This window comes from Mauremys mutica, chromosome 4 (genome assembly GCF_020497125.1).
Source record: "Mauremys mutica isolate MM-2020 ecotype Southern chromosome 4, ASM2049712v1, whole genome shotgun sequence".
In the NCBI taxonomy this organism is placed as follows: Eukaryota; Metazoa; Chordata; order Testudines; family Geoemydidae; genus Mauremys; species Mauremys mutica.
In genome coordinates, this window is record NC_059075.1 from 157,289,485 (window position 1) to 157,314,132 (window position 24,648).

At 68.9% G+C, this 24,648-nt stretch overlaps 2 protein-coding genes across 2 annotated transcripts; one reads left to right on the forward strand and one right to left on the reverse strand.

Annotated features, from left to right (window-relative positions):
- The first annotated feature begins 3,562 nt into the window (after nucleotides 1–3,562).
- Nucleotides 3,563–8,921, forward strand: LOC123368502 (CD276 antigen-like). Its single transcript, XM_045013348.1, has 7 exons — nucleotides 3,563–3,661; nucleotides 3,801–3,851; nucleotides 5,000–5,341; nucleotides 6,292–6,576; nucleotides 6,677–6,768; nucleotides 7,428–7,448; nucleotides 8,440–8,921. Exons 1-7 carry the CDS (start codon nucleotides 3,658–3,660, stop codon nucleotides 8,608–8,610), a joined length of 966 nt encoding a protein of 321 aa, XP_044869283.1. The 5' UTR covers nucleotides 3,563–3,657; the 3' UTR covers nucleotides 8,611–8,921.
- Nucleotides 8,848–24,524, reverse strand: LOC123369166 (hydroxyproline dehydrogenase-like). The gene is made up of 10 exons (XM_045014525.1): nucleotides 24,330–24,524; nucleotides 22,873–23,066; nucleotides 21,618–21,738; nucleotides 19,408–19,491; nucleotides 18,993–19,073; nucleotides 11,138–11,284; nucleotides 10,823–10,989; nucleotides 10,459–10,569; nucleotides 10,252–10,340; nucleotides 8,848–9,152 (listed from the first exon to the last, which is right to left on the reverse strand). Exons 1-10 carry the CDS (start codon nucleotides 24,522–24,524, stop codon nucleotides 8,983–8,985), a joined length of 1,359 nt encoding a protein of 452 aa, XP_044870460.1. The 3' UTR covers nucleotides 8,848–8,982.
- Between the last annotated feature and the right edge of the window lie 124 nt (nucleotides 24,525–24,648).

The following is a 24,648-nucleotide window of genomic DNA, read 5'->3' on the forward strand; positions in this document are numbered from 1 at the left end:
TGGGGGGCTGTGGGACAGGGCTGGGGATGAGGGGTTTGGGTGCATGGGGGGCTGTGGGACAAGGCTAGGGCAGAGGGTTTGGGTGGGGGGGGGCTCAGGGCTGGGGCAGAGGGTTTGGGGTGGGGGGCAGTGGGACAGGGCTGGGGATGAGGGGTTTGGGTGGGGGGGGCTGTGGGACAGGGCTAGGGCAGAGGGTTTGGGTGGCGGGGGGCTCAGGGCTGGGGCAGAGGGTTTGGGGTGGGGGAGCTGTGGGACAGGGCTGGGGATGAGGGGTTTGGGGTGGGGGGCTGTGGGACAGGGCTGGGGATGAGGGGGTTGGGTGCGGGGGGGGGCTGTGGGCCAGGGCTGAGGGGTTTGGGGTGGGGGGGCTGTGGGACCGGGCTGGGGATGAGGGGGTTGGAGTTGGGGGGGCTGTGGGACAGGGCTGGGGCACAGGGGTTTGGGGAGGTGAGGTCTCGGGGGGGGGGGGGGATGAGGGGTTCGAGGTGGGGGTCCCGCTGGAAAAGGGAGGGGTCCGAGGCGGGAGGGCAGGGGCAGGGTAGTGCCCTGGCACCAATGAGAGAGGGGCAGTAGGACCCTGCAGCGGCAGTTCATGCCGGGAGGCAGCAGTGGGGAGCTGCAGGGGGCACCCACCTGCTTGTGGCAGGCACTGTCCGGCCCCGGGGATATGCGCGGGGGCAGCAAGTGGGGGCCGGGGGACACTCAGGGGAAGCAGGCAGGGCCAGGGGAGAGACCTGGCCCCAAATATTGGTGGTGCTGGGCCCCTGGGCCCTCAATATTGCTGGAGCCCAGGCACCAGGGGCCCTTATAACTCGCAGCCCTTCCATCAGCCAGTCATGGGGGTTTGTCCCATCATGCCTTTGGGCCAGCCGCTCATGGGGGCATGGCACAAGCAGGGTATCCCCTAGTGGGGCTTCACAGAGTCCCCGGGCGCTGCTCTGGAACTGCTCCCCACCAAGCCAGGCAGGACTCTGGGAGCCTCCTCTCCCTCGGAGCAGCCTGTCTGCAGGGCAAGACGCTCCCACGGCTTCACCTCCTGGGTCTCTCCTTGGAGCATTCAGCATCCCCTGCCCCTCCGTGCGCTTCCCCCAGCGAGTCCGCCCAGGCGGGGTCCTGGGGGGGCCACAGGGTCCTGCCCCCCCACTGCGCAGTCAGACGTGACTCTCAGCCAGCCAGTGACACAGAGGTTTATTCGATGACAGGAACAGGGTCTAACACAGAGCTTGTAGGTGCAGAGAACCGGACCCCTCGGCCGGGTCCATCGGGCGTGGGGGGGGGAGCAGGGATCCCAGACTCTGGCCCTGGGGCTCCCTGTTTCCCCAGCCAGCTCCAAACTGAAACCCTCCAGCCCCACTCTGCCTTTGTCTCTTTCCCGGGCCAGGAGGCACCTGATCTCTTTGTTGTCCAACACCTTCAGTTGGCACCTTGCAGGGGAGAGGCCCAGGCCATCAGTTGCCAGGAGACCGGGCGCCGGCCATTTTCTGTGCAGACAGTATCACAGGGGCCCACTTGGGCTCTGCAACTATCACACCCTCTGATCCCCCCACCTAGATACCTAAGAACTGCATAGGGGAAACCCTAACCCTAACCCACTTCATCACAGGGGCCAAGCCATTCACACCCTCACTGCCAGCACATGCCTGCCTGGCCCCGAGCCCTGGGCTAGCCACTCACGCCAGCAGACACGAGGGCAGGGGTGGCACTTTCAGAAGTGCTGGGCCAAGTCTTCATTTGTTCACTGTGATTGAAGGTTCTGCAGGCCGGTCACACATGTTAATGTTTTTAGGTCTCTTTCTATACGTCTATAATATAGAACTAAGCTAGTGTTGTATGGAAAGTAAATAAGGGCTTTAAAATGTTTAAGAAGCTTCATTTAAAATTAAATTAAAATGCAGAGGCCAGGACCCGGGCAGTGTGAGTGCCACTGAAAATCGCTCACGTGCCGGCTTTGGCACGTGTGCCATAGGTTGCCTACCCCTGCACAAGGTGACCAGATGTCCCAATTTTATAGGGACAGTCCCAATATTTGAGGCTTTTTCTTATATAGGCTCCAACTACTCCCCACCCCTGTCCTGATTTTTCACACTTGCTGTCTGGTCACCCCAAGACACCCCCAGGTACTGGGCTGCAGGGAGGGGCAGCCGTGGCTGCCCAGACGGACAGCCTAGCAGCACTAGCGTGGCACGGAGGAGTCACAGCAGGCGAGGGGACAGTGAGCGTGCCCTGAGCCTGTGCCACCCGCCCACTCATCTCGCTGACATGGTCCTGTCACGGCCTCCCCGGGCTCTGGAACTGCTCCCCACAAGCCAGGCAGGACTCTGGGAGCCTCCTCTCCCTCGGAGCAGCCTGTCTGCAGGGCAAGAAGCTCCCCCGGCTTCACCTCCTGGGTCTCTCCTTGGAGCATTCAGCATCCTCTGCCCCTCCGTGCGCTTCCCCCAGCGAGTCCGCCCAGGCGGGGTCCTGGGGGGCCACAGGGTCCTGCCCCCCCACTGCGCAGTCAGACGTGACTCTCAGCCAGCCAGTAACACAGAGGTTTATTAGACAACAGGAACACGGTCTGAAACAGAGCTTGTAGGTACAGAGAACAGGACCCCTCAGCCGGGTCCATTTGGGTGGGGCAGTGAGCCAGACCCCCACGTCTGCCCTCACTCCTCGTCCCCAGCCAGCTCCAGACTGACACACCCTCCAGCCCCTCCTCCTCTGGGCTTTGTTCCTTTCGCGGGCCAGGAGGTCACCTGACCTCTGTGTCTCCAACACCTTCAGCTGGCACCTTTGCAGAGGGGGGGCCCAGGCCATCAGTTGCCAGGAGACAGAGTCCCAGGCATTTAGGTGCACTGGCCCCTTCCTCTGCAGCAATCACACCCCCTGATCCCCCCACCTGGATATTAAGAACTGCAGAGGGGACACTGAGGCACCAACACCGTATTCAGAGACAACATTCAGAACATTCCCAGTTCATCCCCGCCCCGGATTACTGGGGCTTGGCAGCGGGTTCGCTCCTGGAGTGGCTCATGTCAAAGCTGCCAGGGGCCGAGGGGCTTTATCCAGGCAGGGAGCGCTGGGCTGGCTGGGAAACGAGCCGGACATGGCTCAGTCGTTGCATGGGTGGGTGCCTCCCGCAGGGGCTCCCGTGTCACCGAGCGGGGGGATAGAGGGCTGGCACTGTACAGGGGGCGGGGTTTTAAATCCAGGCCCCCCGAGCCGTGGACCCCAGCCGCTGGGCCAGCGTTGGCGCAAGCAAGGAAGGGCTCAGCAGACGTGCTGCCAAGCTCTCGAGAGCGGAGGACTTGGCACCAGGCCCAGAAGGCAGGGACGTGCCAGCCACGCCCGCACATGACGGGGCCAGCTCAAGCCACCCCCCCAGCTCCCAGAGCCCCCTGCGCACCTCTCCCTAGCTCTCCCCGGGTGGCGCTCAGCAGCTGGGCTGGGGCAGCAGGGCAGAGCCCAAGGGTCTGAACGCAGCAGCTGCCCGCAGGGAAAAATGAAAGTGGCTCTGCAGCCCGGGGGCTCAGGGCTGGGGCTAGGGAGGGAACCGGCCTGCCAGGGCCGCTTTCGCTTTCCCTTCGCTGGGAACAAGCTCGGCACGGCAGCCGCGGGGGTCGGGGTGCGGCCGCAGGGACGCCGGCCCAGTGCTGATGAGAGGGCACCGGCTGCCCCATGAGTGAGTGGGGGGTGAGACTCGGGCCTTTCCCCTCTAGGGGGCGCCAGCTCGGCTCCAGCCACAGGGCAGGGAGCTGGGGGGCAGCGTGGGAATGGGGCTGGGGCTGGGTTATGCTCACCCCTCTCCTCTCCCCCCACAGGTCTCACTGTCGCTCTCCTGCTCCTCACCCAGCTGTGGGGGCTGGGAACAGGTACGTACAGCTCGCAGCCCCCCCCCAGCCGTGGGGACCCCCGGACGCAGCCCTCCCCCCGCTGTGGGGACCCCCGGACGCAGCCCTCCCCCACTCACCCCACCCTGGGGACCCCCAGACGCAGCCCTCCCCCCGCTCACCCCGCCGTGGGGACCCCCGGACGCAGCCCGCCCCCCCGTGGGGACCCCCGGACGCAGCCCTCCCCCCCCACGGGGACCCCGGACGCAGCCCTCCCCCGCTCACCCCGCTGTGGGGACCCCCAGACGCAGCCCTCCCCCCCCGTGGGGACCCCGGACGCAGCCCTCCCCCACTCACCCCGCTGTGGGGACCCCCAGACGCAGCCCTCCCCCCGCTGTGGGGACTCCCAGACGCAGCCCTCCCCCCGCTCACCCCACCCTGGGGACCCCCAGACGCAGCCCTCCCCCGCTCCCCCTGCTGTGGGGACCCCAGATGGAGCCCCCCCAGCCGTGGGGACCCCGGACGCAGCCCTCCCCCGCTCACCCCGCTGTGGGGACCCCCAGACGCAGCCCTCCCCCGCTCCCCCTGCTGTGGGGACCCCAGATGGAGCCCCCCCAGCCGTGGGGACCCCGGACGCAGCCCTCCCCCGCTCACCCCGCTGTGGGGACCCCCAGACGCAGCCCTCCCCCGCTCCCCCTGCTGTGGGGACCCCAGATGGAGTCCTCCCCCCCACGGGGACCCCGGACGCAGCCCTCTCCCACTCACCCCGCTGTGGGGACCCCCAGACGCAGCCCTCCCCCGCTCCCCCTGCTGTGGGGACCCCAGATGGAGCCCCCCCAGCCGTGGGGACCCCGGACGCAGCCCTCCCCCGCTCTCCCTGCTGTGGGGACCCCAGATGGAGCCCCCCCAGCCGTGGGGACCCCCGGACGCAGCCCTCACTCAGCCGGGGGGCGACCCCCGGATGCTGCCCTCCCTCAGCCAGGGGGGACCTCCCGGACGCAGCCCTCCCCCACTCGCCCAGTCACAGGGGCCCCCGGATGCAGACACACACACCCCCACTCGCCCTGCCGGGGGGACCCCCAGACACAGCCCTCGCTCAGCTGTGGGGACCCCCGGACGCAGCCTTCACTCCGCCATGGGGACCCCCGGGTGCAGACACCCCCCCCCTGCTCACCCCCTCTCTCTTGCAGACAAGCTGCCTGTGCAGCTGCCCGCGACCTCGGAGGCCGTGCTGGGGGGCACAGCGCTGCTGAGCTGCACCTACCCGCCCGAGGCGGACCTGATCCTGTACTGGACCCGGCTGGGGCCGGCCAGCGAGAGGAACGTCTACACCTACTACAGAGGGGAACACCTGGCCTCACATGCCGACCCTGCCTATCGGGGCCGGGCCACTGTCCCAGCTGGGCAGCCTGGGCGTGGGGACGGGGCCCTCCGGCTACACAACGTGACGCTGGCTGATGAGGGCAGGTACCGGTGCCGGGTAAAGAGCAACCGTGGCATGGGCGTGGCGGAGACGGAGCTACGGCTCATAGGTAAACGGGACACAGGGCCTGGCCCCTCCGCGGGTGGGGAATGGCCCCTCTCAGGGGCGCCGGCTCTGGTCTGGCCCCATGTCGGGGGCCTGGGGGGCTCACAGGAGTGGGAAGTGGAGCACGGGGCCGTTCCCCTCTGGGGGGTGCTGGCTCTTCTCCAGCCCTGGGACTGGGCAGCATCTGTCCTCAATCCAATGCGCATAGGAACGGCCACAGGTCAGAGCAAGGGTCCATCGAGCCCAGTGTCCTCTGTGACAGTGGCCAGTGCCAGGCGTGTCGGAGAACTGACCAGAACAGGCAGTTACCGCGTGTCCGTCTCGTCGCCCGCTCCCGTCCCGCCTTCCGGCAGGCAGAGGCTACGGACGCTCAGAGCAGGGGGCTGCGTCCCGGCCCATCCTGCTACTAGCCAGCGATGGACCCATCCGCCAGGAACGTGGCCAGTTCCTGGTTGAAGCCTGTTATAGCCTTGGCTTCACAGCATCCCCCTGGCACCGAGTTCCCAGGCTGGCCGGGCGTTGGGGGAAGAAATACGGCCTGTGTTTGTTTGAAACCTGCTGCCGACTAACGTCATCGGGTGACCCCTAGTTCTTGTGGTAGGAGCAGGAGTAAATAACACTCCCTGTCTACTTTCTCCCCCCGTCAGGATTTTATAGCCCTCTACCATATCCCCCTTAGCCGTCTCTTTCCCAAGCTGACCAGCCCCCGTCTGACCAATCTCCTCCCACAGCCGCCGTTCCAGACCCCTCATCCTTTGTGCCCTTTGCTGAACCTTTTCCAGTGCCCGTGGGTCTGCTTTGAGGTGGGGTCCCCTGTCTGCGTCTCCCTCTCCTAGTGATGCCCCACACCGGCGGCTGCACGCTGAGTGGATGTTCTGAGAACTCTCCGCAGGGCAGCCACCAGCTCTCGAGCTCACTCGGCCCCCGTCCTTTTCACGGGGCTCTTTCTCACAGGCCTCTATCGTCTATCCTGGCTCCAGCCCCAGCCCTGCGCCCCCTCCCTGCAGAACGTGACACTGACCTGCCTCGCAGAGGGCGGCTACCCCCTCGCCACCGTCACCATCCGCGACAGCACTGGCAGGGACTACGGGGCCGGGACCCCGGCTGCCAAGGAGCCCCAGGGGCTATATAGCGCCGCCCACTCGGCCGCCGTGCCCTGCTCCCCCACCGCCAGCTACACCTGCATCGTCACCACCACCTTCCTCCAGCAGAACCGCACCGGGACGCTTGCCTGGGAAGGTGAGGCCCCAGGACTCTAGGGGGGCAGGAGGGGGGCGAGGCAGCCTCGCCTGCTAGGCCGGACCCTGCCACTGACTTGGCCATGGTTTTGTCTCCCCAGAGCCACAGCCAGCATGGAAGGGCTGGGCCGGCGTTGGCATTGGCATTGGCATTGGCATGGCGGTGGTAGTGCTGGGGAGCGGAGCACTCTGGGTAAGCACCCGCCTCACTCCCGACTCACTCCCAGGGCACTCTGGGTAAGCGCCCGCCCCGCTCCCGACTCACTCCCAGGGCACTCTGGGTAAGCGCCCGCCCCGCTCCCGACTCACTCCCAGGGCACTGTGGGTAAGCGCCCGCCCCGCTCCCGACTCACTCCCAGGGCACTGTGGGTAAGCGCCCGCCCCGCTCCCGACTCACTCCCACGGCACTGTGGGTAAGCGCCCGCCCCGCTCCCGACTCACTCCCACGGCACTCTGGGTAAGCGCCCGCCCCGCTCCCGACTCACTCCCACGGCACTCTGGGTAAGCGCCCGCCCCGCTCCCGACTCACTCCCACGGCACTCTGGGTAAGCGCCCGCCCCGCTCCCGACTCACTCCCACGGCACTCTGGGTAAGCGCCCGCCCCGCTCCCGACTCACTCCCACGGCACTCTGGGTAAGCGCCCGCCCCGCTCCCGACTCACTCCCACGGCACTCTGGGTAAGCGCCCGCCCCGCTCCCGACTCACTCCCAGGGCACTCTGGGTAAGCGCCCGCCCCGCTCCCGACTCACTCCCAGGGCACTCTGGGTAAGCGCCCGCCCCGCTCCCGACTCACTCCCAGGGCACTCTGGAGGCCCCACACGCTCACACTGGCCTTGTCTTTCCTTCCTCCAGGCTGGGCAGCAGAGGAGGAAGGTGAGATAGTGGTCAGGGGGGAGGGGTACTGAGATGGGGCCATATTCCATTCCCAAGCCAGCCAGTCCCTGCCCCATGGCCAAATGGGAGCTGGCACCCCCTGGGGAATGGCCCCGTATCCCGTGCCCCATCCCCTGAGCCAGCCAGTCCCTGCCCCATGGCCAGAGGGGAGCTGGCGCCCCCTGGAGAAGGGCCCTGTATCCCGTGCCCCATCCCCTGAGCCAGCCAGTCCCTGCCCCATGGCCAGAGGGGAGCTGGCGCCCCTGGAGAAGGGCCCTGTATCCCGTGCCCCAGCCCCTGAGCCAGCCAGTCCCTGCCCCATGGCCAGAGGGGAGCTGGCGCCCCTGGAGAAGGGCCCCGTATCCCGTGCCCCATCCCCTGAGCCAGCCAGTCCCTGCCCCATGGCCAGAGGGGAGCTGGTGCCCCTGGAGGGGAATGGCCCTGTATCCCGTGCCCCATCCCCTGAGCCAGCCAGTCCCTGCCCCATGGCCAGAGGGGAGCTGGTGCCCCTGGAGGGGAATGGCCCCGTATCCCGTGCCCCATCCCCTGAGCCAGCCAGTCCCTGCCCCATGGCCAGAGGGGAGCTGGCGCCCCTGGAAAATGGCCCCGTATCCCGTGCCCCATCCCCTGAGCCAGCCAGTCCCTGCCCCATGGCCAGAGGGGAGCTGGCGCCCCTGGAGAAGGGCCCTGTATCCCGTGCCCCAGCCCCTGAGCCAGCCAGTCCCTGCCCCATGGCCAGAGGGGAGCTGGCGCCCCTGGAGGGGAATGGCCCTGTATCCCGTGCCCCATCCCCTGAGCCAGCCAGTCCCTGCCCCATGGCCAGAGGGGAGCTGGCGCCCCTGGAGGGGAATGGCCCTGTATCCCGTGCCCCAGCCCCTGAGCCAGCCAGTCCCTGCCCCATGGCCAGAGGGGAGCTGGCGCCCCTGGAGGGGAATGGCCCCAGCTGTCACTCTCAGCCAGGGCAATGACTCTCTCTGTGTTGCTCTGACAGGGGCAGAGGCACCAGGGATCCCCCCGGGAGCCAGCTCGGGAAGAGGCCCCATTGGAGGGCACCGGCCCCACCTGCACGAGGAGGGGGGACCCACCAGACATCCTCCAGGAGCCGCCCCCACCCAGCCAACACCTCTGCCCCACCCCCAGCCCTGGGCCCAGCCATGCCTAGTAGCCCCCGGCAGCTCGGGGCGGACAGAGTGGCTAGAGCAGGGAATGCTGGGAGCCAGGACGCCTGGGTTCACCTCCTGCCGGGCTGAGACGGTTTCCCCCTTGGATGGACTGGAGCTTAGCTCGGCCTCCCCCCCAGTCAATAAACACTGCTCTGGCAGGGGGACACCGAGTGTGAGAGGCATTCGGGTTTATTGGGCCGGCAGTGGGGGTCCCTGCTGCCAGGGGGAGCTAGGGGCAGGAGTGTCCCCCCCCACACCCGAGCCTGGCTGGGTAAGTCAGGCCACAATTCCCCCCTCCCAGCATCCCTCAGGGCAGGCAAAGAGCAGGACGGGTTGTGGGGGGCAGCGGTTCCCTCGGATGCCTGGGTTCCTCAGGGGCGGCGCAGCAGGCGCCTGCAGAGCTCGCGGCGGAGGAGGTCCCGCTCTTTGCGGATGCCCTGCAGCACACTCTGGTTCTCCTGGGCTCGGCGCACCAGGTACGGCAGCACCTCCTCCACCGCCCCGTACGGGATGGACTTGTAGATGGCGTATCCCGCCTGGCCTGCAGGAGAGAGACGGGCAGCAGGGGGCGCTGGGATGGGGGGGGCGCCGCGAGGGAGCGCCTCGTGCCGTGGGGGGCAGCAGGGGCACTGCGAGGGGGTGGGGGCGCTGGGCGGGGGGGGAGCGCCGCGCGGGAGCGCCTCGTGCCATGGGGGGCAGCAGGGGGTGCTGGGATGGGGGGGGCGCCGCGAGGGAGCGCCTCCTGCCGTGGGGGGCAGCAGGGGGGTGCTGTGCGTTGCAAGGGGGTGGGGGGCACTGAGGGGGCACCTCGTGCCGTGGGGGGCAGCAGGGGGGTGCTGTGCGCTGCGAGGGGGTGGGGGTGTGCGAGGGGGCACCTCGTGCTGGGGGGGCAGCAGGGGGGTGATGTGCGCTGCGAGGGGGTGGGGGTGTGCGAGGGGGCACCTCGTGCTGGGGGGGCAGCAGGGGGGTGCTGTGCGCTGCGAGGGGGTGGGGGTGTGCGAGGGGGCACCTCGTGCTGTGGGGGGCAGCAGGGGGGTGCTGTGCGCTGCGAGGGGGTGGGGGTGTGCGAGGGGGCACCTCGTGCTGTGGGGGGCAGCAGGGGGGTGCTGTGCGGTGTGGGGGGGGGGGGGTGTGCGTGGGGGCACCTAGTGCTGTGGGGGGCAGCTGGGGGGTGCTGTGCGCTGCGAGGGGGTGGGGTGTGCGAGGGGGCACCTCGTGCTGGGGGGGGCAGCAGGGGGGTGCTGTGCGCTGCGAGGGGGTGGGGGTGTGCGAGGGGGCACCTCGTGCTGGGGGGGGCAGCAGGGGGGTGCTGTGCGCTGCGAGGGGGTGGGGGTGTGCGAGGGGGCACCTCGTGCTGGGGGGGCAGCAGGGGGGTGCTGTGCGCTGCGAGGGGGTGGGGGTGTGCGAGGGGGCACCTCGTGCTGTGGGGGGGCAGCAGGGGGGTGCTGTGTGCTGTGAGGGGGGACAGCGGGGGCACAGTGAGGGGGCAGGGGGGCACTGAGGGGGCACCTCGTGCCGGGGGGGCAGCAGGGGGGTGCTGTGCGCTGCGAGGGGGTGGGGGTGTGCGAGGGGGCACCTCGTGCCGGGGGGGCAGCAGGGGGGCCCCGCGCGCCGCGAAGGGGCCGGTGGGGGGCACCTACCCAAGGCCAGGGAGACGTGGTCACACATGCCCAGCAGCTGCCCGAAGCAGACGGCCCCTCCGTCCTTGGCAATGCCCAGCTCCTCCATCCTGTCAGGGGACGGGGATTAGGCACCGCAGGGGTCTCGGCCCCACCCCCGGAGCTGCCCCCCTCACCCCCCTTCCCCTGCGGCACGAGGGAGCAGTGCATGCTGGGAGTGTAACCCACCTGCGGACGGCGTGGCTCACAGAGCTCTCGTTGTGGCTGGCCACGATCAGCTGGCACCGCTGCCCATCCCGTGCCCCCAGCTCCAGCAGCAGGTCCAGGCAGCGCTGGTAGCTGCAATACAGAGAGCCAGTGTGGGGCCAGGACCCCGGCGTCCTGCACCCCAAGTTCCCCCAGCGCCGGTGTGGGCCCGGGACCCCAGCGTCCTGCACCCTCAACCTCGCCCCCCCCGGGGGTCATTTCTCCTCCAGTTCAGCAGGAGCTGCAGCCATCCTGCACTCCACCACACAGGCATGCAAACCACGGGGTCCCCCCAGCCCCCCAGCTCCCTGTTGGGGGCAGATCTCCAACCCCTTCCCCCACTCACCTGTGGTTGGTGGCCTCCCAGGTGGGGTGCAGGGGGTCAGGGTATCCCCCCTCCCGCGCCAGCTGCCGCTCCTGCTCCAAGTAGGCCCCGCGCACCAGCTTCACCCCGAAACAGAAGCCCCGGCGCTCGGCCAGCGCCACGTCAGCACCAAGCCGTGCCAGGCAGTCCTGCGAGAGCAGCGCCGGGCTCAGGGGACAGGCCCAGGGAGGGGTGCGGGCCCTGGGGGGAGGGGGGCCCAGGCCGGGGGGGGAGGGGGGCCCAGGGGGCACAGGCCGGGGGAGGCTGGCCTGGGGGTACAGGGTGGGGTTGGGGTACCTGCAGGTAGCACTGGTACGTGTTCCACACCCAGGGCTGGGTGCGATTCCAACGCCCCATCAGCGCCAGGGTGACGAGCGTCAGCGCAGGGTTCACGTAGGTGTACTCGGCGTCCACCAGCACCCGCACCCCCGCCTCCACCGCCCGCTGGGGGGAGAGACAGTCAGAGCCCCGGCACCCGCCTCCACCGCCCGCTGGGGGGAGAGACAGTCAGAGCCCCGGCACCCGCCTCCACCGCCCGCTGGGGGGAGAGACAGTCAGAGCCCCAGCACCCGCCTCCACCGCCCGCTGGGGGGAGAGACAGTCAGAGCCCCGGCACCCGCCTCCACCGCCCGCTGGGGGGAGAGACAGTCAGAGCCCCGGCACCCCCGCCTCCACCGCCCGCTGGGGGGAGAGACAGTCAGAGCCCCGGCACCCGCCTCCACCGCCCGCTGGGGGAAGAGACAGAGCCCCAGCACCCGCCTCCACCGCCCGCTGGGGGGAGAGACAGTCAGAGCCCCGGCACCCGCCTCCACCGCCCGCTGGGGGGAGAGACAGTCAGAGCCCCGGCACCCGCCTCCACCGCCCGCTGGGGGGAGAGACAGTCAGAGCCCCGGCACCCCCGCCTCCACCGCCCGCTGGGGGGAGAGACAGTCAGAGCCCCGGCACCCGCCTCCACCGCCCGCTGGGGGAAGAGACAGAGCCCCAGCACCCGCCTCCACCGCCCGCTGGGGGGAGAGACAGTCAGAGCCCCGGCACCCGCCTCCACCGCCCGCTGGGGGGAGAGACAGTCAGAGCCCCAGCACCCGCCTCCACCGCCCGCTGGGGGGAGAGACAGAGCCCCAGCACCCGCCTCCACCGCCCGCTGGGGGGAGAGACAGTCAGAGCCCCGGCACCCGCCTCCACCGCCCGCTGGGGGGAGAGACAGTCAGAGCCCCGGCACCGGCACCCGCACCCCCCGCCTCCACCGCCCGCTGGGGGGAGAGACAGTCAGAGCCCCAGCACCCGCCTCCACCGCCCGCTGGGGGGAGAGACAGTCAGAGCCCCGGCACCCGCCTCCACCGCCCGCTGGGGGGAGAGACAGTCAGAGCCCCGGCACCGGCACCCGCACCCCCCGCCTCCACCGCCCGCTGGGGGGAGAGACAGTCAGAGCCCCGGCACCCGCACCCCCGCCTCCACCGCCCGCTGGGGGGAGAGACAGTCAGAGCCCCGGCACCCCCGCCTCCACCGCCCGCTGGGGGGAGAGACAGTCAGAGCCCCGGCACCCCCGCCTCCACCGCCCGCTGGGGGGAGAGACAGTCAGAACCCCGGCACCCCCACCCCCGCCTCCACCGCCCGCTGGGGGGAGAGACAGACAGAGCCCCGGCACCCGCACCCCCGCCTCCACAGCCCGCTGGGGGGAGAGACAGTCAGAGCCCCGGCACCCCCACCCCCGCCTCCACCGCCCGCTGGGGGGAGAGACAGTCAGAGCCCCGGCACCCCCGCCTCCACCGCCCGCTGGGGGGAGAGACAGTCAGAGCCCCGGCACCCCCGCCTCCACCGCCCGCTGTGGGGAGAGACAGTCAGAGCCCCGGCACCCCCGCCTCCCCCACCCGCTGGGGGGAGAGACAGTCAGAGCCCCGGCACCCCCGCCTCCACCGCCCGCTGGGGGGAGAGACAGAGTCCCGGCACCCGCACCCCCGCCTCTACCGCCCGCTGGGGGGAGAGACAGTCAGAGTCCCGGCACCCGCACCCCCGCCTCTACCGCCCGCTGGGGGGAGAGACAGTCAGAGCCCCGGCACCCACACCCCCACCTCCACCGCCCGCTGGGGGGAGACACAGTCAGAGCCCGGCACCCCCGCCTCCACCGCCCGCTGGGGGAGACACAGTCAGAGCCCCGGCACCCCCGCCTCCACCGCCCGCTGGGGGGAGACACAGTCAGAGCCCCGGCACCCGCCTCCACCGCCCGCTGGGGGGAGAGACAGTCAGAGCCCCGGCACCCCCGCCTCCACCGCCCGCTGGGGGGAGAGACAGTCAGAGCCCCGGCACCCCCGCCTCCACCGCCCGCTGGGGGGAGAGACAGTCAGAGCCCCGGCACCCCCGCCTCCACCGCCCGCTGGGGGGAGAGACAGTCAGAGCCCCGGCACCCCCGCCTCCACCGCCCGCTGGGGGGAGAGACAGTCAGAGCCCCGGCACCCCCGCCTCCACCGCCCGCTGGGGGGAGAGACAGTCAGAGCCCCGGCACCCCCGCCTCCACCGCCCGCTGGGGGGAGAGACAGTCAGAGCCCCGGCACCCCCACCTCCACCGCCCGCTGGGGGGAGAGACAGTCAGAGCCCCGGCACCCCCACCTCCACCGCCCGCTGGGGGGAGAGACAGTCAGAGTCCCGGCACCCGCACCCCCGCCTCCACCGCCCGCTGGGGGGAGAGACAGTCAGAGCCCCGGCACCCGCACCCCCACCTCCACCGCCCGCTGGGGGGAGAGACAGTCAGAGCCCCGGCACCCCCACCTCCACCGCCCGCTGGGGGGAGAGACAGTCAGAGTCCCGGCACCCGCACCCCCACCGCCCGCTGGGGGGAGAGACAGTCAGAGCCCCGGCACCCCCGCCTCCACCGCCCGCTGGGGGGAGAGACAGTCAGAGCCCCGGCACCCGCCTCCACCGCCCGCTGGGGGGAGAGACAGTCAGAGCCCCGGCACCCCCGCCTCCACCGCCCGCTGTGGGGAGAGACAGTCAGAGCCCCGGCACCCCCACCTCCACCGCCCGCTGGGGGGAGAGACAGTCAGAGCCCCGGCACCCCCGCCTCCACCGCCCGCTGGGGGGAGAGACAGTTAGAGTCCCGGCACCCGCACCCCCACCTCCACCACCCGCTGGGGGGAGAGACAGTCAGAGTCCCGGCACCCGCACCCCCACCTCCACCGCCCGCTGGGGGGAGAGACAGTCAGAGTCCCGGCACCCGCACCCCCACCTCCACCGCCCGCTGGGGGGAGAGACAGTCAGAGCCCCGGCACCTCCACCGCCCGCTGGGGGGAGAGACAGTCAGAGCCCCGGCACCCCCGCCTCCACCGCCCGCTGGGGGGAGAGACAGAGCCCCAGCACCCGCACACCCGCCTCCACCGCCCGCTGGGGGGAGAGACAGTCAGAGCCCCGGCACCCCCGCCTCCACCTCCACCGCCCGCTGGGGGGAGAGACAGTCAGAACCCCGGCACCCGCACCCCCGCCTCCACCGCCCGCTGGGGGGAGAGACAGTCAGAGCCCCGGCACCCGCACCCCCGCCTCCACCGCCCGCTGGGGGGAGAGACAGTCAGAGCCCCGGCACCCGCACCCCCACCTCCACCGCCCGCTGGGGGGAGAGACAGTCAGAGCCCCGGCACCCCCACCTCCACCGCCCGCTGGGGGGAGAGACAGTCAGAGCCCCGGCACCCCCGCCTCCACCGCCCGCTGGGGGGAGAGACAGAGCCCCAGTAGGAGGAGAAGTGCTAGGCAGAGACGGGCTCCACCTAACGAAGAGAGGGAGGAGCAGCTTCCCAAGCAGGCTGGCTGGCCTAGTGAGGGGAGTTTTAAACTAGGTTCACCGGGGGAAGGAGACCAAAGCCCTGAGGTAAGTGGGGAAGTAGGATCCCGGGAGGAAGCACAAGCAGGAGACTGCAAGAGGGGAGGACTCCTCTCTCAGACCGAGAAAGCAGGACAATCAGCGAGTTACCTTCAGTGCCTAGACACAAATGCAAGAAGCCTGGGGAACAAGCAGGGAGAACTGGAAGTCCTGACACAGCCAAGGAACTATGACGTGATTGGAATAACAGAGACTTGGTGGGATAACTCACATGGCTGGAGCACTGTCATGGATGGATCTAAACTGTTCAGGAAGGACAGGCAGGGCAGAAAAGGTGGGGGAGCTGCATTGTATGTAAGGGCTTGGCTACACTTACAAGTTGCAGCGCTGGGAGTTACAGCGCTGGTCATGCAGCTGTGGAAGGGCCAGCGCTGGAGTGTGGCCACACTGACAGCTACCAGCGCTGCAGTGTGGCCACACTTGCAGCACTTTCCAGCGCTGTATTGAGAGGTGCATTGTGGGCAGCTATCCCACAGAGCACCTCGTCCCGTTTTGGCGCCGTTTTGGCGCTGAGTATTGTGGGAAGGGGAAGGAAGTGTGCGGGTCATTCCGCTTTCTGTGCCAACGCCCCGTGGTGCATCGCTTCACATCCCAGCATTCACTCTTTCCGGCAACATTTGGCACCATTGTGAGTGTCTTTCTGTTTTACTCTCTTCTGTGTGAATCGTGATTTCTGTGACAAATGGAGCCCAAGCTGCTGAGGACTGTGCTGATGAGTGTTGCCAGCACAACACGTTTGGCAGTCGAGCTATTCCTTCAGCTCCAAAGTGACAGTGAGGAGTCTGACGATGATATCGATATCGATTCTCCTGCTCAGAGCTCCGGTGTGAAACTGCAGAAAAACCTGAGAGTCTCTGGATTAGGTTCAGAAGTGTGAGCAACAAGGGTGATGTCGTGGTGGGAGTCTGCTACAGACCACCAGACCAGGGGGATGAGGTGGACGAGTCTTTCTTCTGGTAACTAACAGAAGTTACTAGATCACAGGCCCTGGTTCTCATGGGTGACTTTAATCACCCCGATATCTGCTGGGAGGGCAATACAGTGGTGCACAGACAATCCAGGAAGGTTTTGGAAAGTGTAGGGGACAATTTCCTGGTCCAAGTGCTGGAGGAACCAGCTAGGGGCAGAGCTCTTCTTGACCTGCTGCTCACAAACAGAGAAGAGTTAGGGGAAGCAAAAGTGGATGGGAACCTGGGAGGCCGTGACCATGAGATGGTCGAGTTCAGGATCCTGACACAAGGAAAAAAGGAGAGCAGCAGAATACGGACCCTGGACTTCAGAAAAGCAGACTGGCTCCCTCAGGGAACTGATGGGCAGGATCCCCTGGGAGAATAACATGACGGGGAAAGGAGTCCAGGAGAGCTGGCTGTATTTTAAAGAATCCTTATTGAGGTTGCAGGAAAAAACCATCCGGATGTGTAGGAAGAATAGTAAATATGGCAGGTGACCAGCTTGGCTTAACAGTGAAATCCTTGCTGATCTTAAATGCAAAAAAGAAGCTTACACGAAGTGGAAGATTGGACAAATGACCAGGGAGGAGAATAAAAATATTGCTCAGGCTGCAGGAGTGAAATCAGGAAGGCCAAATCACACTTGGAGTTGCAGCTAGCCGGAGATGTTAGGAGTAACAAGAAGGGTTTCTTCAGGTATGTTAGCAACAAGAAGAAAGTCAAGGAAAGTGTGGGCCCCTTGCTGAATGAGGGAGGCAACCTAGTGACAGAGGATGTGGAGAAAGCTAGTGTACTCAATGCTTTTTTTGCCTCTGTCTTCACAGACAAGGTCAGCTCCCAGACAGCTGCACTGGGCAGCACAGCATGGGGAGGAGGTGACCAGCTCTTTGTGGAGAAAGAAGTGGTTTGTGACTATTTAGAAAAACTGGACAAGCACAAGTCCATGGGGCCGGATGCGCTGCATCCGAGGGTGCTAAAGGAGTTGGCCGATGAGATTGCAGAGCCATTGGCCATTATCTTTGAAAACTCATGGCGATCGGGGGAGGTCCCGGATGACTGGAAAAGGCTACTGTAGTGCCCATCTTTAAAAAAGGGAAGGAGGAGGATCCGGGGAACTACAGGCCAGTCAGCCTCACCTCAGCCCCTGGAAAAATCATGGAGCAGGTCTGTAGAACATGCAGACTCACCCCTGCGGCGGCGCCTCCTGCTGGTCTGTTCTCAGGAATTAGCTCAGTGCCAGCCAGGAGCGCCCTCTGCAGGCCGGTGATCCGCCTGTCCTCTTGGCCCCCGCGTCCCTCCCTGGACCCCGGTGCCCTTTTAACTGGGGTGCTGCCCCCTGGAATACCCCACCAGTCTGGGTCTCCCCTCCCTGGGTATCCCCACTTTGCCTCAGTGTTGGCTACTGCCCAGCCTCCATCCAGCCCCCGTTCCCTGGGGCAGGCTGCAGCATCAGCCACTCATCACAGGCAAAGGGGTTTGGACCTGCTGCCTCTGCCTACCCATGGGCTGCCCCCTGCAACCCAGTACCCAGCTGACCTTACCCTAGGCCTGCAGCCTGGGGGGTTTCCAGGCCAGAGCGCCCCAGCCCTGCTCCACCTTGGGCACCCAGGTGCACTCCCCAGCAGCCAGGCCCTTCTCCCTCTGACCACAGAGAGAGACTGTTTGCTCCTGGCTTCCCTGGGCTTTTTATGCAGGCCAGCTGGGGCCGCTTCCCCAATCAGCCCAGCTTTTAGAGCTGCAGCTTTTAAGCCCTTCTTGCCCCAGCCCCAGCCCTCTCCTGGGCTGTTCTAAGCCCTGAAGGGCAGGAGCAGGTAACCACCCCGCTACAAGGTCCTCAAGGAATCAATTCTGAAGCACTTAGAGGAGAGGAAAGTGATCAGGAACAGTCAGCATGGATTCACCAAGGGCAAGTCATGCCTGAGTAACCTAATTGCCTTCTATGAGGAGATAACCGGCTCTGTGGATGAGGGGAAAGCAGTGGATGTGCTATTTCTGGACTTTAGCAAAGCTTTTGATATGGTCTCCCACAGTATCTTGCCGGCAAGTTAAAGAAGTATGGGCTGGATGAATGGACGGTAAGGTGGATAGAAAGCTGGCTAGATGGTCGGGCTCAACGGGTAGTGATCAATGGTTCCATGTCTAGTTGGCAGCCGGTATCAAGTGGAGTGCCCCAAGGGTCGGTGCTGGGGCCGGTTTTGTTCAATATCTTCATTAACGATCTGGAGGATGGTGTGGACTGCACCCTTAGCAAGTCTGCAGATGACACTAAACTGGGAGGAGTGGTTGATACGCTGGAGGGTAGGGATAGGATACAGAGGGACCTAGACAAATTAGAGGATTGGGCCAAAAGAAATATGATGAGGTTCAACAAGGACAAGTGCAGAGTCCTGCACTTAGGATGGAAGAATCCCATGCACTGCTACAGACTAGGGACCGAATGGCTGGGCAGCAGTTCTGCAGAAAAGGACCTAGGGGTTACGGTGGACGAGAAGCTGGATATGAGTCAGCAGGTGCCCTTGTTGCCAAGAAGGCTAACGGCATTTTGGGCTGTATAAATAGGGGCATTTCCAGCAGATCGAGGGACGTGATCATTCCCCTCTATTCGACATTGGTGAGGCCCCATCTGGAGACTGTGTCCAGTTTTGGGCCCCACACTACAAGAAGGATGTGGACAAATTGGAAGGAGTCCAGCGGAGGGCAACAAAAATGATGAGGGGGCTGGAGCACATGACTTACGAGGAGAGGCTGAGGGAACTGGGATTGTTTAGCCTCAGAAGAGAAGATGAGGGGGGATTTGATAGCTGCTTTCAACTACCTGAAAGGGGGTTCCAAAGAGGATGGAGCTCGGCTGTTCTCAGTGATGGCAGATGACAGAACAAGGAGCAATGGTCTCAAGTTGCAGTGGGGGAGGTCTAGGTTGGATATTAGGAGACACTATTTCCCTAGGAGGGTGGTGAAGCACTGGGATGGGTTCCCTAGGGAGGGGGTGGGATCTCCACCCTTAGAGGTGTTTAAGGTCAGGCTTGACAAAGCCCTGGCTGGGATGATTTAGTTGGGGTTGGTCCTGCTCTGAGCAGGGGGTTGGACTAGATCCCTCCTGAGGCCCCTTCCAACCCTGAGATTCTAGGATTCTACCCCTGACACCTGCACCCCCACCCCCACCCCCCGCTGGGGGGAGACACAGTCAGACCCCCCTGGAACCCCCAACACCCGGCTCCAGCGCCCACTGGGGAGACACAGAGCCCCAGCACCCCCAACATCCGCACTCCTGGTGCCCGCTGGGGGGAGACATGGTGAGCCCCCCCCCCAAGCTCCTGTATGTGGCCCCAGCTCTGACCTGGGTGACCGTGTCCAGCCGCAGCAGGGAGGCCTGTAGGTGCCGGTTCTCAGCTGGGCTCAGGCCGGAGAAGTTCGGCTCCTGGGGGCAGTTAGGGGCAGGGTTGGTCCAGGTCTCAGGAATCCGCACCCGCGTCTGCACAGGGTAAACCCGGGGGCGGGGCAGGGCTGGGGCCCTGACGGGGGGGCTCAGGGGGGCTGGGCCCCACAGCAGGGTCTGGGACTGGCAGATGCTGCATGGTCCAGGCTGGCCCCAAGACCTTCCATTGGGAGAGAGCCTGGCCGGGGCCAAAGGGTGGGTGGGGGCAGGGCCCTGGCGTCACACCCAGGGCCTGGCCGAGCCAGCCCCCCCCCCCCCGTGTCTCGGTGATGGGGCTGCCCGAGGGGCAGGACTGGGGGGCGCGGACAGCACTGACCTCTCCACCCATCACTGCCATGACTCTGTCCAGGCTCAGCTCCGACGGCCCCCCCGGCTCCCCCAGCCGCAGCGACACCGTCCTCTGGGGGGGGGGGGGGGGACAGCATGGGGGGAGTCGGGGGGCTGCCGGGGGCGCCCCCACCCCGCCACCTCCTCCCCTGCGGCCCGTCCCCTTCCTGCCACCCCACTGCCTCTCAGCCCCCCACCTCCTCCCCTGCGCCCCGTCACCCTCCTGCCACCCCTCAGCCCCCCACCCGCAACTTCCTCCCCTGCGCCCCCTCCTGCCACCCTGCTCCCCTCAGCCCCCCACCCCAACACCTCCTCCCCTGCTCCCCGTCCCCTTCCTGCCACCCCACTGCCCCCCACCCCGCCACCTCCTCCCCTGCGCCCCGTCCCCCTCCTGCCACCCCACTGCCCCCCACCCCGCCACCTCCTCCCCTGCTCCCCGTCCCCTTCCTGCCACCCCACTGCCCCCCACCCGCCACCTCCTCCCCTGCGCCCCACCCCCTTCCTGCAACCCCACTGCCTCTCAACCCCCCCACCTCCTCCCCTGCCCCCCGTCCCCTTCCTGCCACCCCTCTGCCCCCCACCCCAACACCTCCTCCCCTGCGCCCAGCCCCCCTCCTGCCACCCTGCTCCCCTCTTCCCACAACCCCAACACCTCCTCCCCTGCTCCCCGTCCCCTTCCTGCCACCCCTCAGCCCCCCACCCCGCCACCTCCTCCCCTGCGCCCCGTCCCCCTCCTGCCACCCCTCCGCCCCCCACCCCGCCACCTCCTCCCCTCAGCCCCGTCCCCTTCCTGCCACCCCTCAGCCCCCCACCCCAACACCTCCTCCCCTGCTCCCCGTCCCCTTCCTGCCACCCCTCAGCCCCCCACCCCGCCACCTCCTCCCCTGCGCCCCGTCCCCCTCCTGCCACCCCTCAGCCCCCCACCCCGCCACCTCCTCCCCTCAGCCCCGTCCCCTTCCTGCCACCCCTCAACCCCCCACCCCAACACCTCCTCCCCTGCTCCCCGTCCCCTTCCTGCCACCCCACTGCCCCCCACCCCGCCACCTCCTCCCCTGCGCCCCGTCCCCCTCCTGCTCCCCTCAGCCCCCCACCCCGCCACCTCCTCCCCTGCGCCCCGTCCCCCTCCTGCCACCCCGCTCCCCTCAGCCCCCCACCCCGCCACCTCCTCCCCTCAGCCCCGTCCCCCTCCTGCCACCCCGCTCCCCTCAGCCCCCCACCCCAACACCTCCTCCCCTGCTCCCCGTCCCCTTCCTGCCACCCCACTGCCCCCCACCCCGCCACCTCCTCCCCTGCGCCCCGTCCCCTTCCTGCCACCCCACAGCCCCCCACCCCAACACCTCCTCCCCTGCTCCCCGTCCCCTTCCTGCCACCCCCACTGCCCCCCCCCCCGCCACCTCCGCCCCTGCTCCCCGTCCCCTTCCTGCCACCCCTCAGCCCCCCACCCCAACACCTCCTCCCCTGCGCCCCGTCCCCTTCCTGCCACCCCTCAGCCCCCCACCCCACCTCCTCCCCTGCGCCCCGTCCCCCTCCTGCCACCCCTCAGCCCCCCACCCCGCCACCTCCTCCCCTGCGCCCCGTCCCCCTCCTGCCACCCTACTCCCCACTGCCCCCCACCCCGCCACCTCCTCCCCTGCGCCCCGTCCCCCTCCTGCCACCCCTCAGCCCCCCACCCCGCCACCTCCTCCCCTCAGCCCCCCACGACGACGCCTCCTCCCCTGCGCCCCGTCCCCCTCCTGCCACCCTGCTCCCCTCAGCCCCTCACCCCGCCACCTCCTCCCCTCAGCCCCGTCCCCCTCCTGCCACTCTGCTCCCCTCAGCCCCCCACCCCCACACCTCCTCCCCTGCGCCCCGTCCCCCTGCTGCCACCCCTCTGCCCCTCAGCCCCCCCCCCCGCCACCTCCTCCCCTCAGCCCCCCACCCCACCTCCCCTGCGCCCCGTCCCCTTCCTGCCACCACTCAGCCCCCCACCCCACTTCCTCCCCTGCGCCCCGTCCCCTCCCTCCCCCTATTCGGTGGGTCACAGTTGCATGCCTCAGCTGGCTCTCCGTCCCCCCCGCGCCCCCCGCCAGCCGGCACAGTTTGGCATGGGCAGCAGTGCGGGGACCCAGGCAGCCGGGCCCCAGCCCCTCAGGTCCCCATAGGCACGGAGCAGACAAAAGGGGGCGTCAGCAGCTCCCCCCACCCCACCCCCGTACTCACACAGAGCCGGGCGCTCATCAGGGCCGTCACCTTCAGCTGCATCATGGGCTGGGGTCCCCCCTGGGCCGAGAGCCCCATGCAGCCTAGCATGGCCCCCCGGTTCCCCTCGTACCAGCCCTCCCTGCGGGGAGAGACAGCTGGGCCCTGGCACGGACCCCCCAGCCCCCCGGTTCCCCTCGAACCAGCCCTCCCTGCGGGGAGAGAGAGCTGGGCCCTGGCACGGACCCCCCAGCCCCCCGGTTCCCCTCGTACCAGCCTCCCTGCGGGGAGAGAGAGCTGGGCCCTGGCACGGACCCCCCAGCCCCCCGGTTCCCCTCGAACCAGCCCTCCCTGCGGGGAGAGAGAGCTGGGCCCCGGCACGGACCCCCCAGCCCCCCAGTTCCCCTCAGACCAGCCCTCCCTGCGGGGAGAGAGAGCTGGTCCCTGGCACGGACCCCCCAGCCACCCCGGTTCCCCTCGAACCAGCCCTCCCTGTGGGGAGAGAGAGCTGGGCCCTGGCACGGACCCCCCAGCCCCCCCGGTTCCCCTCGAACCAGCCCTCCCTGTGGGGGGAGAGAGCTGGTCCCTGGCACGGACCCCCCCGCCCCCCGGTTCCCCTCAGACCAGCCCTCCCTGCGGGGAGAGAGAGCTGGGCCCTGGCACGGACCCCCCAGCCCCCCGGTTCCCCTCGAACCAGCCTCCCTGTGGGGAGAGAGAGCTGGGCCCTGGCACGGACCCCCCAGCCCCCCGGTTCCCCTCGAACCAGCCCTCCCTGCGGGGAGAGAGAGCTGGGCCCTGGCACGGACCCCCCAGCCACCCCGGTTCCCCTCGAACCAGCCCTCCCTGTGGGGAGAGAGAGCTGGGCCCTGGCACGGACCCCCCAGCCCCCCGGTTCCCCTCAGACCAGCTCTCCCTGCAGGGAGAGAGAGCTGGGCCCTGGCACGGACCCCCCAGCCCCCCGGTTCCCCTCTACCCAGCCCTCCCTGTGGGGGGAGAGAGCTGGGCCCTGGCATGGACCCCCCAGCCCCCCCGGTTCCCCTCGAACCAGCCCTCCCTGCGGGGAGAGAGAGCTGGGCCCTGGCACAGACCCCCCAGCCCCCCGGTTCCCCTCGTACCAGCCTCCCTGCGGGGCGAGAGCTGGGCCCTTTCGAACGTGGAACCCGCCCTCCGGGACCATCCCCACTGCCCCCTCCCGACCCCATCCTCTGGGACTCCCCATAACTAGCCCCCTTGGATTCCCATAATGCCCCCCCCATAATCCCATGGCCCCCCCTACCCTTCCTTGTCCTGCCCCACATCCTCCTCGATGGGCACGGCCAGGAGGGGGCGCAGCCCCAGGGCGCGGAGCTGCTGCACTGTGACCCCCACCTCGGGGGGCGTCTGCCCGGCCACGAACTGTCCGTAGAAAGAGGCGCGCAGCAGGGACCCCCAGAGCCGGCGCCCCAGCAGCCACCGGGACACGGAGAGCAGCTGGGGAGGAGACGGGCGTCAGCCACCCCCATCGACAGCCCCCGGCACACGCCCCACTGGGGAGCCTGGTGCAGCAGGGGCACACAAGGGGGCGGTGTGGGGCAGCAGGGTTCTCGTGGGGGGGCAGCCTCAGCATGGTGGCCAGGCCCAGGTTCAGCGGGGAGCAGGGTCTCACCATGGGGGCCCAGGCCAGGGAAGCAGGGCCCCGCACGGGGCAGGGTCTGGCAGTGGGGCAGGGTCTGGCCGTGGGGCAGGGAAGCAGGGCCCCGCGCGGGGCAGGGTCCGGCCGCGGGGCAGGGAAGCAGGGCCCCGCGCGGGGCAGGGTCCGGCCGCGGGGCAGGGAAGCAGGGCCCCGCGCGGGGCAGGGTCCGGCCGCGGGGCAGGGAAGCAGGGTCCGGCCGTGGGGCAGGGAAGCAGGGTCCGGCCGTGGGGCAGGGAAGCAGGGCCCGGCCGTGGGGCAGGGAAGCAGGGCCCCACGGAGGGCAGGGTCCGGCCGTGGGGCAGGGAAGCAGGGTCCGGCCGCGGGGCAGGGAAGCAGGGCCCCACGGGGGGCAGGGAAGCAGGGCCCCACAGGGGGCAGGGTCTGGCCGTGGGGCAGGGAAGCAGGGCCCCGCGCGGGGCAGGGACGCAGGGCCCCGCGCGGGGCAGGGTCAGGCTGCGGGGCAGGGAAGCAGGGTCCGGCCGTGGGGCAGGGAAGCAGGGCCCCACGGGGCGCAGGGTCTGGCTGTGGGGCCCCGCGTGGGGCAGGGAAGCAGGGCCCCACGGGGGGCAGGGTCTGGCCGTGGGGCAGGGAAGCAGGGCCCCACGGGGGGCAGGTCCGGCCGCGGGGCAGGGAAGCAGGGCCCCACGAGGGGCAGGGAAGCAGGGCCCCACGAGGGGCAGGGTCCGGCCGTGGGGCAGGGAAGCAGGGCCCCACGGGGGGCAGGGTCTGGCCGTGGGGCAGGGAAGCAGGGCCCCACGGGGGGCAGGTCCGGCCACGGGGCAGGGAAGCAGGGCCCCACGAGGGGCAGGGAAGCAGGGCCCCACGAGGGGCAGGGTCCGGCCGTGGGGCAGGGAAGCAGGGCCCCACGAGGGGCAGGGAAGCAGGGCCCCACGAGGGGCAGGGTCCGGCCGTGGGGCAGGGAAGCAGGGCCCCACGGGGGGCAGGGTCCGGCCGTGGGGCAGGGCCCCGCGCGGGGCAGGGTCTGGCCGCGGGGGCCCCACGGGGCGCAGGGTCCGGCCGTGGGGCAGGGAAGCAGGGCCCCACGGGGCGCAGGGTCTCACCGCGGGGCCCCGGCGCACCAGCCCCGGCAGGCCGCAGAGCCTGAACACCAGCAGCCCCCGCGCCAGCTCCCAGCCGCTCTTGAGCCGGAGAACGTCGCCGTCGAAGCGCAGCTGGGCCCCCTGGGGGGCCAGTTGGAGGGGGGCTGAGGCCGCCCCCCCTGCCCGCTGCAGCCAGCGCCCCCCGCGCCCCAGCATGGCGCCCGCTGTCTGGCCGAGCCGGGAGCGAAGGTCGCCCGCCCGCCCGCCGTGGGGCAGAGCCAGCGGAGAGTGAAATCCTGCCCCGCGACCCCCAGGGCAGTCACTCATTAACCCCCAGCCC